Source organism: Alosa sapidissima, chromosome 22 (assembly GCF_018492685.1).
Source record: "Alosa sapidissima isolate fAloSap1 chromosome 22, fAloSap1.pri, whole genome shotgun sequence".
NCBI classification, from domain to species: Eukaryota; Metazoa; Chordata; class Actinopteri; order Clupeiformes; family Clupeidae; genus Alosa; species Alosa sapidissima.
Window position 1 is genome coordinate 3,647,735 of NC_055978.1, and position 18,877 is coordinate 3,666,611.

Sequence of the window (18,877 nt, forward strand, 5' to 3'; positions counted from 1 at the left end):
TCCCTGAGTTCTGGCAGGCCAGAGAACCCAGAACCACACACACACAGACAGACATTCATTCATCCATAAACCACACTCGAACACACAGTACAGATTGTCGGGCTGAGAAGTGCAATGAAGTCCAGAAATCAGTACAGAGAGGGTCTGACTGTCCATTCTCCCAGGTGGACGAGGCGCTATGGGGCGGTCCACTGCAGTCCAGATAGAGGCAGGGGGTTCAGGACAGACATCCACAACACAAAATAATTAGGGGTTATGAAAGCATTGGCTGACAGAGAGCCTGGTAACAGCGTCCATCCAGCCTGGGATAATATGTACAAGACCACACCCACCCGTTCACTCGTTAGGGCCCTGATTGGTGAGAAGCGGGTGGGCAGGGGGTTGGGTGGGGGGTGGGGGGTGCTGAGGGTCCAATCATGTGCTCCGGGGGTTGGGCAGGTCGAAGACGATGGGCGGGTTCATGGGCTGGAAGTTGACGGTGCAGGCGGAGGCGTTGATGTAGGTGGTGGTGCCATCTGTCATCATGCCGTACCCTGACACACACACACACACACACACATGTTAACTGCAAAAACCCTATTCAAAAGGTTTCACAAGTATTCATATTAATTTAGCAGATTATTCATAACGCATCTTAAAAGCTGGATGTAAAGCATGAAACACACAAGAAGTCCACAATCTAACTCAGACTAGTGGATCACCCTCTAGGGATTTCTGGCTCCAGCTGTGGCACGACTGGCTGGGGCACCTGCACCGTACGCCACCGTTCGTTCCCACCCTGTGGTCCTTTACGGATCCCACCCAGACTCTCTCTCCCATTCGCGTCTTGTCACTCTCCACTGTCCTATCATTAAAGGCATAAAAAAACACCACTATGCTATGATTCCTGTGTAGGCATATTGCCAGCTTACTGTATGTAACCAATTCAAATAATTGTAAATATCCAGTTTTTCAAGCTTAAGAAGAAAAAGTGACTAATTGCGATTAATCACAGAAAATTGTGTGATTAATCCAAGCAATTTTAAAAATTTGTTGTAACTAAACTATTTAACTAAAACTTGTAACTAAACTTTTTTCAACTCAGGAATTAATAGCCCTTAATTATAAAGTTCTGCTTAGAATGTGTTTTTATGAGAAATCTATAATTTGTTATATAGTTGATATCTGATGTAGAACATTTCCCTGAGACATCATGTTCAGTTACTTATGGAGATTTTAAGCATTTTATGTCTCTGTGAATTGCCATGATATAATCAAGCACATCAATGAAAAACATCAATTAAATTGTTTATATCACTAATGAATTGTGTTAGTGTGTCAGGATGAAAGTATTCTACAGTACATCTATAAACGTGACAGTAGAAAGGAAAAGATAAAGAAAGCTTTCTAAAGTTCTTTTTTAATGATGATAATTTCTCTGATTCTTCTCACACCTGCTTTGATGCTTTTGAGGGCAGAGTGTGGAGTTAGTATGGTAATGCTTCAGCGCCTGTAGATGCGTGCAGCTAAATTTACTCTGATGCTGGGGTGCGGATCTGATCTAGTTTCTAATCTGGAGCTTTCTGAGGGGCCGCGCTGTTCTGCTGGAGATGCCCCAACCCGCATAACCTCGAAAACACAGCCTCGCAGAGACCAGACTGTGGCACGGGACACAGTCCTGGGCACGCGCGCACGCACACACGCACACACCATACACACACACACCATACACACACACACTCACACACCATACACACACACACACACACACACACACACCACACACACACACACACACACACACACACACACACACGATACACACACACACACACCATACGCACACACACACACCATACACACACACACATACAGACACACACACACAAATTCATATTCACATGCTCTCATATCTGTACACTTCCAGATACAATTTCTTCAGCTGAAGCTGTTTCAAGGTCAGTGAGTTTAATGCGATGCCTCTTCAGTACCCATTTTAGAAGATCTTTGCTATGCTTTTTCAAACCTTATTTGGCATTGGGCTATGCTGACCTCTGGTAGTTCCTCCATTGAGATGTAGCTAAATAAACCCCAATACATGTAGTCAAATATGACTATAAAGACCATAGAAAAGACCAGGTGACAGCATTCTTAGCCCTGTGTGTGTGTGTGTGTGGGTGTGTTCATGGTTTTTATTTTTTTGTCTATGTGTAATTAACCGCTGTGTGTATGTGAGTGTTACTCGTGTCCAAAGACGTGTGTGTAGATAATGTGTGTGTGTGTGTGTGTTATGTGTGTAATCGCTGTGTGTGTATATAAGCGTTACCTTTGTGGATGTGTCCAAGCATGTGTAGATAGTGTGTGTCTGTGTATGTACGTGTGTGTTATTGTTGATGTGTGTTATCACTGTGTGTGTATGCGAGCGTTACCCTCGTGGATGTGTCCGAAGACGTGCGTTTTGGGCTGGACTCTCCTCTGTACCGTGTTGAGCAGCTCCACACACCCCACACGCTGCATCTTCCTGGGGACCCAGTCCAGAAAGCCTGGGGGACAAGAGGCCACCGGGCCACGTTACACAACATTCGTATACACACACACACACACACACACAGAAATAAACACACACACGCACGTACACATGTGCACTGGTCTACACCGACTTAGTGTAATGTATGCATGTACACATAGAGATTTGGATGGACACTTCATATCTCACAAATACACATTCTGAATAAGCACTCATGAATCAAACATTATAGTAAGTAGAACGCTCCATTGACTTGAATGGGATTTCCCAAAGTTCTAGTGGTCATTATTTCTTGGGAAATGATCTCTGAAAAAAATAATGACCGCTGTCAATGGCAACGGAGTTTGTGCTTCTAATTCAGGTATTTCATATCCCTACATGGCCTGGAGCTTCATTTAAAAGTGAAAGCAGACGGTTGATCAGCTGTGTTCTAAAGAATGTTTGATTCAAGTTCAGAGTGTTGTTGCGAACTATTTCAGAAAATGCCACTATGAACGGTAACAAATAGGCTAGGCTATAAGCGGGATAATGTATAAGAAATCAGACTACTTGCCAAAACGAAATAATAAACTCCCCACGATATGACTTTAGCCTACATAGCCTAGCCTATTTGTTACCGTTCATCGTGGCATTTGCTGAGAAACAAATAGTTCGCAACACACGCTGCGCGTCGGGGTTCTGTTCTCCCTGTCGGGACTTATTTTCTGATAATTACCGGCGGACAATACATTATCCCGCTTATTACACGGCTACTTGCCAAAATGAGAAAAGAAACCTAACACAATTGTAAGGCCCGTCTTTTGCCCAAACCTTATGCATTTCTAAAGAATGCCCTTTTGCATTCAATTTACATGTGTGGATGCCTGTGTTTGATCTGTCTTGTCTTAGCTGACCATGGCCAAAGATCCCCAACACCCGCTCATGCATAAAGTGACCATTTGCTCCTTGTTCTGGCCCCTCTACTGAGAGATAACTCAGTCCTGGGCCTACTTGATGTCTTGTGGTGAGATAGGCCAACCTCATTATCATACAGTATTGCTCTGTAAATATGTGTTGTGAATAATACATTCATGTTTGGTCTTGAATTAATACTTGTAATGTGGGCAACAGTCTGATTATGGTTTTGGTACAATTGAATGTATCTGTGTATAGTTGTAGATTAAGAATTAAACTGTAGCATAAAGTTATGATATCCACCTGGGCCACACCCATCCACCTCAGACAACAAAGGCTCTGATGAGTCAGGGGTGGCCCAAGTGAATGATAAAAGTGGAGGCTCTTGTCCTCCTGCCCTTCTGTCTTCTGTCTTCTTTCCCATCTTGGGGCTTCTTTTCCCATCTTCTCTTCTTTTCCACCTTGGACCTCTTCTCTGTGTCTCTCTCTTTTCCCCCTCTCTCTCTCTGTCTCCCTTTGTCTCTCTCTCTCTCTCTCTCTCTCTCTCTCTCTCTCTCTCTCTCCCCCTTTCTCTATCTCTGGGTTTGTATTGTTTTATCTGGTGTATCTGTTATCTTTAACTTGTCAAGTTTACCTCTGTGAATTGGTTAAGTTTCCTTTGTTACCATTTGCTACTTTGTTACAGTAGACCCTGTGAGTTTACTTGTACATTCAACTGAAGTGATATTGGTTACATTTACCTTTAAGACTTAATGCCTATTAAATTGTTAATTTGCCTACCAATAGTATATCTTCAATTCTCGTAGTGTGCCATGCCATTCTCCTCCATAGCTGATAAACTAGTTACTTGGTAATTGATTGGTGATACAAATTATTAATCAAATGGAGTCAGATTAACGAGTATATAATATATAATAATATCATTGCCATTTAACTCTTCACCCTATTTGTCCACAAAAGCTCCTTCAAGTGAGGATATAGCTCGACGTCTCTATGTTTCCGAGGCTATATATATATATCATTTCGGAAGGCTTCTTACACAATGAATCTTTAAAAATGATTTTGCTACCGTTTCGTGTCTTCCGCTAACAAAATAAATAGTTTGCCACACAGATAGAACTTGACAGTTTCAGGTGTTGTGTGGCAATGTCTTACTAGCTTACTTTCCCTTTCAATGAAATTCCATTGCAATAAGCAAACGGAATTCTTGCGGAGGGATATGAAAGACGTTAATCAACCCGTTGCCATTGACAGCGGTGATTAAATGCTTTGCCGGTGATTTACAGTACATATTTACTGTATGTAGATTTAACATAGGCCTGAATGTTGGGAAGGCCCATTCATGTGAATGGAACTTTCTGCAGCACTCTGAAGAGCCGTGTAATAATATATATATATATATATATATATATATATATACAGTGGGGGAAATAAGTATTGAATGCGTCAACATTTTGAATATGACTGTCAAATGTCACTCAGCAACCGTAGGATGACATCAGACAAATGTGCAGTGGTCTCTTATTTTCTTATTTGTTTCCAGAGCTGTGTATATATATAAATAAATAAATAAATAAATGTTCAGACTGACACAAGCATATATGCACTTTATGGCGTACTGATGAACATACACACAGAGGGAAGAAGAGGCAGAATGAGTAAGAATGTAAATCCAACAGAAAACACGTCTGCATTGCAGCGCATACATCAAGCACATACCCCCCACTGAGAGAAAGGATAAATCAGAGAGAAAGAGAAAAAGGAGAAGAGGAAAAAAAACAAAATGAGGCAGACAGAAAGAGGGACAGACAGAGTAGAAGGAGAGAGGGAGAGAGAATGGAAAAGAGAGAGAGAATGAGAGGGTAAGAGAGTTAAGTAGACAGAGAGAGAGAGATGGAGACTGATTTACTGGCCCTATGAATGTGGGATTTTGCTGAGTCCACAAAAAAACCCACTGACGCTTCTATAAAACACAAATAAAACACACACACACACACTATTTGAGCTCATCACTCTTATTTTTAAGAGTGCACAAACACAAACATTCACACACACTCACACAAACGCATCCAGACAACATGAGTTGCAAATATACAGCCCAGTGTTGTGGGGAAGATGGAAGCATCTGGTTTCTCACAACAACTTCCTCAAGGTGCAAATACGTGTGTGCCGCCACGGTTCTGTGCGTGTGTGCATTTCTGTGTGTGTGTGTGTGTGTCAGAGAGAGTGTGTGTTTGTATTTTATGGCGTGGTGTGGAAGCGCCGGGATTTGCCGCACTGCGAACAGCGTCTCCAGGCTGCACGCATTAGCAGCCTGGTGTAGAAACTCCATCTGTCAGACACTTGCAGCGACACACACACACACAATGGCATATATTCAAACGCATACACAATGTCATACATATACACACAAACACAGAGACGTGCTCAGAGACCCACAAATACATATGGTATTGTATACATATATACTCAAGGGTACCCACATCCACAGTTGCGTGTATAAAACACCTTTACAAACAGACACTTAAAATGCCTAATATACACTTAAGACACATACAGTATAAGAGACAAGCACTGGCAAGCACTTTGATGGCTGGGTGATTGGAGTTCTGTGTGTGTTCTCTTTTCTGCTCCTTGTTGGTGCCCCCAATCCCAGTCCTCCCCCACCTTTCTTATGCAGCCCTTGCCACTTAATCTACTAAACCCCTCTTCTACTGCACTTTTTACCCCCCCATAAATGCACAAATAGGCTGACACCAGACATAATTTCACTGCATTTCTTACTTCCAGTAACTATATGCATGTGACAATAAACTTCCTTGTATCTTTGTATCCTTTCGGCGTGTAGACCTTTATGCCAGCAAAAGCATTTGAACATAGTTTTGGTTGCTTAATAATATGATGTTTCTGGTTTAAGGAAATTGTGGTGTCTCTGTGTGTGTGCATGTATTTGTGTGTGGTTGTGTGTGTGTGTGAGTATATTTGCGTGTGTGTGTGTTTGTGTGCGTGTGTGTGCCAGTGTGTGTGTGTGAGTATATTTGTGTGTGTGTGTGTGTGTGTGGTTGTGTGTGCATGTGTGTGTGCGTGCATGTATTTTATGTGTTTGTGGTGTGTGTGTGCATGTGTGTGTGTGCGAGTGTGTGTGTGTGTGTGTGCGCGTGTGTGTGTGTGCATGTATTTATATGTGTTTGTGGTGTGTGTGTGTCTGTTACTTACCCAGAGGAGGGCAGTGTGTCACTAGGATGTCTGTGTTGTCTGGGATCTGGTTCCATTTGTCCAGCAGTGCCTGTCCCCTCGGAAGATTAAAACCCCATCCATAATACCACGGCTGCCTAGCTCACACACACGCACACACACACACACACACACAAACATACACAAAGAACATACAACAGCATACCGATACATGCATAAAACACACACACACACACACACACACACACACACAAAGAACATACAACAGCATACCGATACATACATAAAACATACACACACACACACACACACAAAGAAAGAGCAGAGACATCAGTGTTAGTTATTAGATAGTTAGTACTTGAGACAGCCTGACAACCATGAGCATCTTCTTCCCCATCATCTTCATCACTGCCCCCTGTGGTGCTCTGATCTCTTGCTCAGTAATCTTAATCCTCCGCACCCAGATTAGGAAACACCCCATGGAGAGTAATCTGACACATCCGAATATGTGCATGCATGCATGTATATGTGTGTGTGTGTGTGTGTGTGTGTGTACATGTAAGTGAGAGTGTGTGTTGTGTATGCATTAGAGAGAACGAGAACGCCAAAAAGTCACAGACTTTGAGGTTCTTGACAACACCTCAGCGAAGATAACAAAAAAAAAACCCTCCAGGTAACATAAATGAATAAGTAAACATCTGCATAAGTGATGAAACGGCACTGCTAAAACCAGCTGTCTCTTTGATCAAGACCATGTCTGCACGTCACGGCTCTCAGAACATTCCAGATTGAAAGGAAGAGAGGAACATGGGAAGGGAGAGATAGGGAGAGCATGTTGAAGAGACAGAGAGAGAGAGACAGACGGATAGATACAAGGAAAGGAGGTAAGAGAGAGAGAGAGAGAGTAAAAGGGGGAGAAGAGTTGATAGCTGTGCTTGTGTCCCATCACTTTGATTGCGGATGCACCAAGCTTGAGTGACGGTGTAGAAATTAACATGTCACTAACAATCTGTCCCCAGATCCATCTTCCACGGCCGTGTTGGGTTTGTGTGTGTGTGCGAGTGTGTGTGTGTGTGTGTGTGTTTGTAGGTGTGTGTGTGGTGGTTAGTTCTCCCGGCACTGGCTTTTTTTAATTTACGGTGTGCAGTCATTTGAAACGCCAACTTTTATGGGAAAGTGTTTGACGCTTCACTGTCTTATGGTGCTTCGCTCACACACACTCTCTCTCTCTCTCTCACACACACACACACACATATACACACACAGACACTCTTGTTCATTTGCTCTGGTCTTCTTTTGGGTGACTTTGTTGAGTATCACTTGTAATCACATCTGCACCATCCATCCACACACAGCTAAACAAACATGCACGTGCATGCGCGCACACACACACACACACACATGCATAGAGTCCACTATTTATGCAAAAGCAGCCCCCCCCAAACACATACACACACACACGCACGCACACACAGTGCAGGCAAACACACATTTCTACATGCACAAACACATCCACTGGCATCAGTAGAGACGCAATCTCGTGGAAAAGTTGAGCAAAGAGTGGGAAGAGAGGATACAGGGGAGGGAGGGAGGGAGGGATGGAAGAAATAAGAAAACAGAGAGAGAGAATGAGAGAGGGAGAGAGAGAGAGTGCGCCTCTGAGTACATCCACTCGTGAAGGTCAAGAGGCGAGCAGTGCCTCGTGGGAAACGCAGTCCTGTTCTTTCATGCTGCTCCCGTTTGATTAATATTCAACCGCGTCAAACATCAGAGCCTAAACAGAGGCGATGAAATATCGAAAGTCCTGTGAATGCACGCTCAATAATTCACACCACCGATCTTAAAACATTTAAATTGGTCCGCGCATATTAATGGAGGGGAGCTGAAATATTCATGACCGATTCGCCAAAACGTCTCAATTAAACGTCGGCGAGCGGGACGAGCGCTCCTCTGGGCGTCGGCCGTCGCTGCTCGCTCATGAACTGACCGAGGCAAACGGGGCAAACTAATGCAACTAATAGACGACAGGAAAAATGACCAGAGGAAGAAGGAGAGATCTGAGAGACCATTTCCATTGGCACCACTTCTACATGTGAAGTGGATAAAGGTGGATGGAGACATACACTCACATAGATGGAGACAGAGAGATGATGGGGATGATGATAATTGATGGGATGATGATGATGATGATGATGATGGTAATGATGATGGTGATGATAATGATGATGATAATGATAGTGATGATGTGCGCTCCTAATAGGCAGGTGTTGAGTTCTAGCACCTCTATCTAGAGCCAAAACCCACACTAACCACAGTGAAAGAGAGTAGAGATAGATAGATAGATAGATAGATAGATAGATAGATAGATAGATAGATAGATAGATAGATACTTTATTGATCCCCAAGGGGAAATTCAAGGGTCTCAGTAGCATACAGACATCACACACAACATGCACTTACAGCAGAAATGGTAAATATAAGTATAAGTATAGTGTGTGTATAGTGGGTTTATGTGTGTGTGTGTGTGTGTGTGTTTGAGTGTGTTTGTAGAGGAAAAGAGAGGCGCCTGAAACAGCTGTTTACGTTAGGAGGATTTTCTCCTCACGGCACATCCAGAGGAAAGAAAGAAAAGCACACAGAGAAGAAGAGATGGAGAGAGAGAGAAAAAAACATGAAAGAAAGGAACAATCAAACATAATCAGTATTTTTGTTTTTGCTGCGTATTTCGCCCCATGGCCTCAGCTTTTCAACCAGCAGTTCTCCAGCTCTCTCATGACACATAGCTGGCCTTACAGATGGATGTGTGTGTGTGTGTGCAGGGTGTTTCCTTGTTTTGGTATTCACTCACTTTCATTATATCACTGCGGCATCCTGTTAAAAGATTCAACAGCAGCTTAAAGCAAAGAACCACAGGCCCACAACATATGCACGTACACGCACACACACTCACCCTGGTGGTTTACTTCGGAGAGGGAAAAGAAGGGGAGCAAGGGTGAAAGAAGTTCACCCTTGCTCCCATGAGAGTCCCATGGACTCTCAAGGACTGGCCAAAAACGTCTGGATTGTTGAAAGGGAGGAGAGTATTAATGTTTTACCAGAGTTTTAAATCAGAGCTCTGACACTATTAGAGAAAGGGGGGGGGGGGGACATGGAAAAGGAATAGACTGGAGATTGAAGGTGCTCTAAGCGATGCCACGCGTTTTTTAGGCTCAAGCATTTTATGTCACTACTGCAAACATCACCTAACCAACCGCTAGCTGTCTGTGTCCTGAATACACTAAAAAAAATGCGATCTCTTTGGACAGCCCAGACTCCAAAAACGGCAACAAAAACAACCTGATCAAACCTAGCCCATAAAAACATAACAAACTGTTCCAGCAAATCACAGACGAGATGCGCGTTTTAGGAGAGTTTCAAGTGCACGGGAGCAGCACGGGCTACCTAAAATAGTCCATGGGCCAGATGAGATGTCGGTACCACTCAAGGTGGCAAAAGTTGCTTATACTTTTTGAAAAGATACATGTCTGTAGTTAACATTTTTGTATGATAACCCTTCTGGAGTCACAGCTAAATTAGTGTTATCAGCTGTTAAAGTTACCCTCTATTGAAAAAACACATTTTTGACGCAGGTGCCTATCTTGCTATTGGCCTTTGTTAAAGACATATTTGCATATTTGATTTGATTATGTTTGGCTTCATTTTAAAGAGGACAATCTGAGCATCGCTTAGAGCGCCTTTAAGATCGACAGAAGGATGAAAGGGAGATGAAGAGGAAGAGTGGAGACCTCCGGAGGGGAGGAGGGGAGGAGGGGTGGAGGGGAGGAGGGGTGGAGGGGAGGAGAGGAGGAGAGGAGGAGGGGAGGAGGGGTGGAGGGGAGGAGGGGAGGAGGGGTGGAGGGGTGGAGAGGGCTAGCACAGGGTTACCACAGTTTGACCTCAGTGTCCCATGGACTCTCAAGGACTGGCCAACGACCGAATTAAATCGGCAAGAGACCAGGACACAACTCCTAGCAAAGACACACACACACACACAGAGAGAGAGAGAGAGAGAGACAGACACAGATCTTAAAAACCATGAACATAACTATTTATGTCACCAATTAATATGTATGTCTTTTACTTCCTTACCGAAACATGAACTTACACATGTTACCTGCCAGAGTGTGTGTGTGATAGAGAGTGTGTGTGTGTGTGTGTGTGTGTATGAGAGAGAGAGAGTGTGTGTGGTGTGTGTGAGACTGTGTGTGTGTTTGCTGGGAGGAGCATCCTGGTCTCTAGCTGATTTAATTACAGACTCGGATGGCTTAATGACCCTAATTACAGAGTGGGAGTCAGGTGAGCCAGGTGGGGGATTAAAGGAGGTCACTGGTGTGTGTGTGTGTGTGTGTGTGTGTGTGTGTCTGTGTGTGTGTGTGTGTCTGTGTGTATAATTAGAAAAGCAGATTACAGCTCTGTCAGATACCCCTCTTAGCCTTGTTCTGTAGGGAGAGGCTGTCACCCCTTGGAGAAGAGTTAATGTTAACCTCCCCTCCGATTCTCCCGTCAAACACCACACACACACACACACACACACACACACACACACACACACACACACACACAAACTACATGCATCCGCACCCACCCACACAAACTACATACACACACACTCACATGCTCTCTCTCTCTCTCAAACTCACACACACAAACTAGGGCGCACACATGTAACCTTATTAATGGCCTGTTTCAATTAAGAGCTTGCAGGATCTCACCCATCTCTGGGGAACCACAGGCAATTAGGTGGCCAGATATTTTAGCAAAACATCTGAGCCGAGAAAATGCACGGGCACACCCATACACACACACACACACACACACACAAACTTGACCATTCCAAGAGAGGCAAATTCTAACATCCCCATATGTTGAACTTCCACAAAATACTACTGTAAGCTCATTTACTCGCTTTGGTGAACATGTATGGACACACACACACACACACACACACACACACACACACACACACACACACACACAAACACAAACACACACACACCTCCTCTGCGTCTCTCTCTCTGCTCATTGGACTGTGAAACTCACACCAACTGTTTTGGCTCAATAAAGTGCTAAAAGTTTAATAGCCGCTCAGAGGCCTGTTAAACGCAGGTTAACATACGTTGCTCAGGGCAGGCTGATGTGTACGCGTGCATGTGTGTGTGTGTGTGTGTGTTTGAGAGTGCGTATTTTGTGTGCATGGTGTGTGTGTGTATGTGTGTGTGTTTGAGAGTGCGTATTTGTGTGCATGGTGTGTGTGTGCATGTGTGTGTGTGTGTTTGAGTGCGTATGTGTGTGCATGTTGTGTGTGTGTTCAGCAAACAAAGAGGGGTGACCTTGAGCTTTTATAAGCAGCAAAGAACACTTCAGTAAAGTGAAGGGCGTGAAGAGAGTCTGGGTTTGGATCCAAGTGCCTAATGACACACACACACTGATCACACATTACCCCACACACAGTTCAACATCACACACACACACACACACACACACACACACACACACACACTGATCACACATTACCCCACACACAGTTCAACATCACACACACACACACACACTGATCACACATTACCCCACACAGAGTTCAACATCACACACACACACACACACACTGATCACACATTACCCCACACACAGTTCAACATCACACACACACACACACACTGATCACACATTACCCCACACAGAGTTCAACATCACACACACACACACACACACTGATCACACATTACCCCACACACAGTTCAACATCACACACACACACACACACACACACAGTTCAACATCACACACACACATACACACACACACACTGATCGCACATTACCCCACACACAGTTCAACATCACACACACACACACACACTGATCGCACATTACCCACACACAGTTCAACATCACACACACACACACACACTGATCACACATTACCCCACACACAGTTCAACATCACACACACACACACACACACACAGTTCAACATCACACACACACACACACACACACACACACACACACACTGATCACACATTACCCCACACAGAGTTCAACATCACACACACACACACACTGATCACACATTACCCCACACAGAGTTCAACATCACACACACACACACACACACACACACACACACACACACACTGATCACACATTACCCCACACACAGTTCAACATCACACACACACACACACACACACACAGTTCAACATCACACACACACATACACACACACACACTGATCGCACATTACCCCACACACAGTTCAACATCACACACACACACACACACTGATCGCACATTACCCCACACACAGTTCAACATCACACACACACACACACACACACACACACACACACAGTTCAACATCACACACACACATACACACACACACACACTGATCGCACATTACCCCACACACAGTTCAACATCACACACACACACACACACTGATCGCACATTACCCCACACACAGTTCAACATCACACACACACACACACACACTGATCGCACATTACCCCGCACACAGTTCAACATCATGTTTGTTCCTCATCCGATCATGGTACTTAGACACACACACACACACACACACACACACACACACACACACAAACACACACACACTGATCTTAAAAAGCGCATTACTCCACAAACAGTTCAGCATCACATTTATTATGACCACCGCACAGCGAAGAGGCGGTCATATAGGTTTAGTCAGATTATTATTATTTTTATTATTTTTTTTTTCTTTTTCGCATGGGCATGTAACCCCATATGGATAGCATGGAACCATCGTTTTTTGTTTTGATCTGTAGCCCCCCCGCTGGACTGCACCCCCCGAAAGGAGGGTAGGGCAGACACAGTTTTCTCGAGAACCGTAAGGTTTAGGAGGACCATTTTTTTGTATGTTGATCTCAAGGGGCCATGTCAACCCATTCCATAACCACTCATTTCATGTATAGCGCCACCTAGTTAAACACAAAAAAAATGAGGTGTTGTAATCACAGGTATCTGTGACCTAACATAGTCAAAACTGCACGAAATTGGAAGTGTAGGATCATTATGACACCCTCTGAATGCACGCCAATCGTGGAATTCCGTTCATGGGGGGGCCACACAATAAATTAATTTATGTTACTATACACCAACTGGCCTGTAGGTGGCCGGAGACAGTTTTCTGTGAATATCTCGAGAACCGTAGGGCCTAGGAGGTCCACCTTTTTTTGTATGTTGGTCTTAAGGGGGCATGTCAACCCATCCCATTACCACTTATTTCATGTATAGCGCCACCTAGTTAAAAATTAAAAAGCAAAAAATTAGGTGTTTTAATCACAATATCTCTGGCTGACATGGTCAAAACTGCACGAAATTGAAAGTGTAGGATCATTATGACACCCTCCGAATGCATGCCAAGTTTTGTGAACTTTCGTTCATGGGGGGCCTTACAATAAAATCATTTATGTGTACATTTAGTGACCGTACACCAACAAGGATTCCCGGGACAATGAAAGACCGGGGTACACGAAACTTGGTGGGCATGTAACCCCACATGGATAGCATGGAATAATCGTTTTTTGTTTTGATCTGTAGCCCCCCCGCTGTACTGGACCCCCCGAAAGGAGGGTAGGGCAGACACAGTTTTCTGTGAATATCTTGAGAACCGTAGGGCCTAGGATGACCAATTTTTTCCGTATGTTTGCCTTCAGGGGTCATGTTAAAGGAATTATCCGGAGTAAAATGCACTTTAGATCGATTTACGGATGATTGGGAGTACATACGTTGAGTTGACATCCAAATCATGTCATTCGGATGTGTTTTGAGAAAGTTCGATGTTACCGTTTTTAGTCAAAGCTCGTTAGCGTGGAAGTGAGAAGGGCATATTATTTCGCCGCTACAAAATGCTATTTTTATACCTTTTCTACAGTTCCAAACAACATTGCACTTACGTGGTAGTGAGTAGAGGGTCCCTAAAGCCAAACCGAAGTATCCCCGAGGTCTTTATGTGGTCGGATAGAGAGTCCAGAATGAATTTCATCAAGCAAGTAACCTTTCCAGAAATGTTGCCATCTTCTATCCGTTGCACTCTCTATCCGACCACATAAAGACCTCGGGATGGATGTCAACTCAACGTATGTACTCCCAATCATCCGTAAATCGATCTAAAGTGCATTTTATAATTCCTTTAACCCATTCCATGTGCACACATGTGCATAAACAGATACACACGCACACACATACATTCACAGTAATCCTACGTATGACACATACTCACACAGTAGACATATGTACGCATGCATGCACATGCACAAACACACATATGCAGGCAAACACACAAGCACACACACACACACACACACACACACACACACACACACACACACACACACACACACATAAACATGTACACGCACACATGCACACAATTGAAGAATTTCTCAGAATTATGAACAGGCAAAATGGGGGTGGGGTTGTATAAAATTAATTTTACATGTGAAATCTATGAACTAATCATGTTTTGGTACTTGTTGTCTAGCAGATACCAGTGAGAATTGAGTGTGGATAATGCAATTTAGTGAGACAGTTAGAATCATAGGCCTTTCAGCGTGATTTATTTTTGTTGAAAAAATGTGCTGGACTGGGCGGCGGTCATATTTTGTACCACTCTGCGGTACATCTAGTTATATTATATGTATGTATATTTTCTATAATTTCCAAACGTGCTTATTTCCCTGCAGACAGCACACAAACATGGTGTACATTCACAGATCACCTCTGGAGTCAATCAGCGCTCTGTATGCAGATTACAGTTCAAAAAGAGAGTTTAAAAAAAAAAAAAAAACTAAACATAGCTGACAGCTCCAGCATGGCTGATATTGGGAAGGTAGCGACAAGCAAGACTGCGCCGCACATTTTGAAGATGCACTTTGCGTCTTTCATATCCTCTGTGACAGAGAGAGCATTTTAGATTTCAGCAGTCTATGACGGAGATGGTGAAAGTACCGTCAACAAACGAAGTATAGACTGAAAACATGAACATTATAGCAGTCTACTACTCGTGATTCGCTTCTGACACGATGTCTCATCTCGTGCTATCAGCACGCTGTCTATCGCTTATGCAGCAGGGAGAGTCCATTTTGGAGAGAAAACTCTTCATGTTGCTCTTCAACAACATTTTGGGACAAAATAAATCAAAGAAACGATCCTGAGGCCTGATGTCTCACAAAGTTGGCCAACACATGTCATATTTTCTTTGAGTTTAATGTGTTCATCTTTAACCCATTCTGCTTTCCATCAAGTTGCATGGATATTGGGCTGGCATAGCTTTGACATCTTTGAAGATAACTAACATAACGGCACCAAGAACATAGCATAAAATATCAGAGGTAGGCTAACAATATAAGTAGCAGGACTGTTAATAGCCAATGATTTACTGCCATTTAGTTTAACAGCCAGTTAATACACTGTTAATAGCCCTTCCAATTCGCCTACCGTCAGAACAGGAGTATGGAGGATACCATCTCAACAGCACTTCACTCCGCCTTGTCGCACCTTGACAATAGCAACACCTATGCGAGAATGCTGTTCATTGACTTCAGTTTGGTAATTCAACACCATCAAACTGCATTTCTGCCATTTTACTGAATGCATTTGTTTATCTACAGGCAAAACGTATAATGAATTGTTTAAATGTGTGTTAAATGTGTGTTTTTATGTTTAATTTTTTAAATATTAAGAATCCAAAACTGTAATGTTACCGTAGCCCAAAAAACATAAAACATTCCGAACAATGGGCAAACTGTACCATTGCATGGGTCCCCACGCTCTTCCCCCCACACAGCATAGCAACACACACACACACACACACCTCAGTGATTTATTTAGTACAGTAGCTACTAATAGAAAAGCGCCCGTTGTTCAGTTGTCATTAATCCCCACACTAAAGCCTCCACCTCACTCTCTGTGGGGCCTTGGATGGGATGAGCTGTGTGTGAGTCTGTGCATACAAGTACTGTATATAAACTGTGTGTGTGTGTGTGTGTGCGTGTGCATGCTCACTTCTGTGTTTGTATATGAGACTGTACATGTGTGAGTGTGCATAAGTGTTTTTGTGTATGTGTGTGCGTATAAGATAAGTGTGTGTGTGTGTGTGTGTGTGTGTGCTCGAGCGAGTGGGCTTTTGCTGGACTTTGATGTCTAATCAGTGCAAAGCATACGGCCCATTCAGCGAGCCCCTGCACAGCCTGATCCGCACAGCAGGGCCACCGCCGCTCAACACTCCGGCAGCAGCAGCAGCAGCGACTCCCTAGCCAACCACAGCCAAAGATAGAGAGAGGGATGAAGAGAGGAGTGCAGTGAGAGAGAGAGAGAGAGAGGCATGGAGGGATAGGAGGAGAGGGAGAAGTGATAATGGGCCAGAGAAGGAGGAGGAAGTAGGGTGGAGAAGCATGTAAATATAGGAAGCAACAGAGCTAAAAGGAGCGAGAGAGAGACAGAGAAGAGAGGGAGGGAGTGAGAGAGAGAGAAGAGAGGGAGGGAGTGAGAGGGAGAGAGAGAGAAGCCTGGAAGGCAGAGTGGAGTATATCAGACTTTGACAATAGCTGGATTAAAGGGGACGTGTTGGAGCTGCAGCTTGAGCAGAGCAGAGCAGAGCAGAGCCGAGGCTGTGACAGCACCCAGACTCCAGCAGCAGGCCACTGGAGCTCACACACTTCCTTTCTCTTTCCTTCTCTCTCTCTCCACACACACACACACACACACACACACACACACTCACACACACACACACACACACACACACACACACACACACACTCACACACACACACACTCACACACACATACCACACACACACACTCACACACACACTCTCACACACACACACACACATACTGTACCACACACACACACACACACACACACACACACACATGGAAATATAAGCAGCAGTGTTCCATGTGTGTGTGTGTGTGACTTACATCCTGGAGCTCAAGAGAACAGTTCTCTTTTTGCAACACACTGTCATTCCCACTACCTCACACAGTTCTCCTGCTGCCATCTCATTCTCTTTCCCTCTCTCTCTCTCTCTCTCCTTCTCTCTCTCTGCATCTAAACATAGAATCCATCTTGACAAAGACCCATGATCAAGTCAAGTAGTCAATGAAAGTGGATAGTTGTTTTGATGTGTCAACTTTATATCAAAAGAAACAAATAACACAAATAACATCTACCATAGGCCTCCTCTCTCTCTCTCTCTCTCTCTCTCTCTCTCTCTCTCTCTCTCTCTCTCTCTCTCGCTCTCTCTCTTTCTATCTCATTTGCTAGGTTAAAATGTGGCAGATTTGGGACAGTTGGCTCACAGTGTGAGTTGCGCAACTCTCAGCAGGTCCGGGAGATACCCAGGACTACAGGTGTCGACCACACACACACACACACACACACACACATACACTTTATACATGCAAACGCACACACACAAACACACACACTTTATACATGCAAACACACACCCCACACACACACAATCTCACACATATATTGTAAATAAACACACACAAACACACAGTCCCACGTGAGCACACCTCCTCTTTGCTGATGATTAGTACATGCGGCCTGTGGAGTGGTGTGGTGTGGAGTGGTGTGGTACGGTGTGGTGTGATGTGGTGTGCAGTGGTGCGGTGTGGTGTGGAGTGGTGCGGTGTGGTGTGGTGTGGAGTGGTGTGCAGTGGTGCGATGTGGTGTGCAGTGGTGCGATGTGGTGTGCAGTGGTGCGGTGTGGTGTGGAGTGGTGTGGAGTGGAGTGGTGCGGTGTGGTGCGGAGTGGTGCGGTATGGTGTGGAGTGGAGTGGTGCACTGTGGTGTGGTGCACTGTGGTGCGTCTAGTTGGGGCTGATTGTGGTGCCTGGTGCGGTGTGGTGTGGAGTGGTGCGGTGCAGTGCGTTGCGGTGTGGTGCGTCTAGTTGGGGCTGATTGTGGTGCGTGGTGCGGTGTGGTGCGTTGTGGTGCGTCTAGTTGGGGTTGATTGTGGTGCGGTGTGGTGCGTCGTGGTGCGTCTAGTTGGGGCTGATTGTGGTGCGGTGTGGTGTGGTGCGGTGTGGTGTGGTACGGTGTGGTGCGGTGTGGTGCGTCTAGTTGGGGCTGATTGTGGTGTGTGGTGTGGTGTGGTGTGGCGTGGTACGGTGTGGTGTGGTGTGGTGTGGTGTGGTGTGGTGTGGTGCGGTCTCTAGTTGTGGCTGATTGGTGAGCGTGATG

The 18,877-nt window shown here is 44.5% G+C and overlaps 1 protein-coding gene across 1 annotated transcript in view; it reads right to left on the bottom strand.

Moving 5' to 3' along the window:
* The window catches only part of mpped1 (metallophosphoesterase domain containing 1), a 50,069-nt gene that overhangs the window by 4,011 nt on the left and 27,181 nt on the right, over window positions 1-18,877 (bottom strand). Inside the window, exons 6-8 of the mRNA XM_042078428.1 lie at window positions 6,617-6,732; window positions 2,409-2,522; window positions 50-533 (exon numbers count right to left, since the gene is read on the bottom strand). Coding sequence (XP_041934362.1) covers window positions 415-533; window positions 2,409-2,522; window positions 6,617-6,732 — 349 coding nt within the window. The 3' untranslated portion in view covers window positions 50-414. The remainder of the gene's footprint in view (window positions 1-49; window positions 534-2,408; window positions 2,523-6,616; window positions 6,733-18,877) is intronic.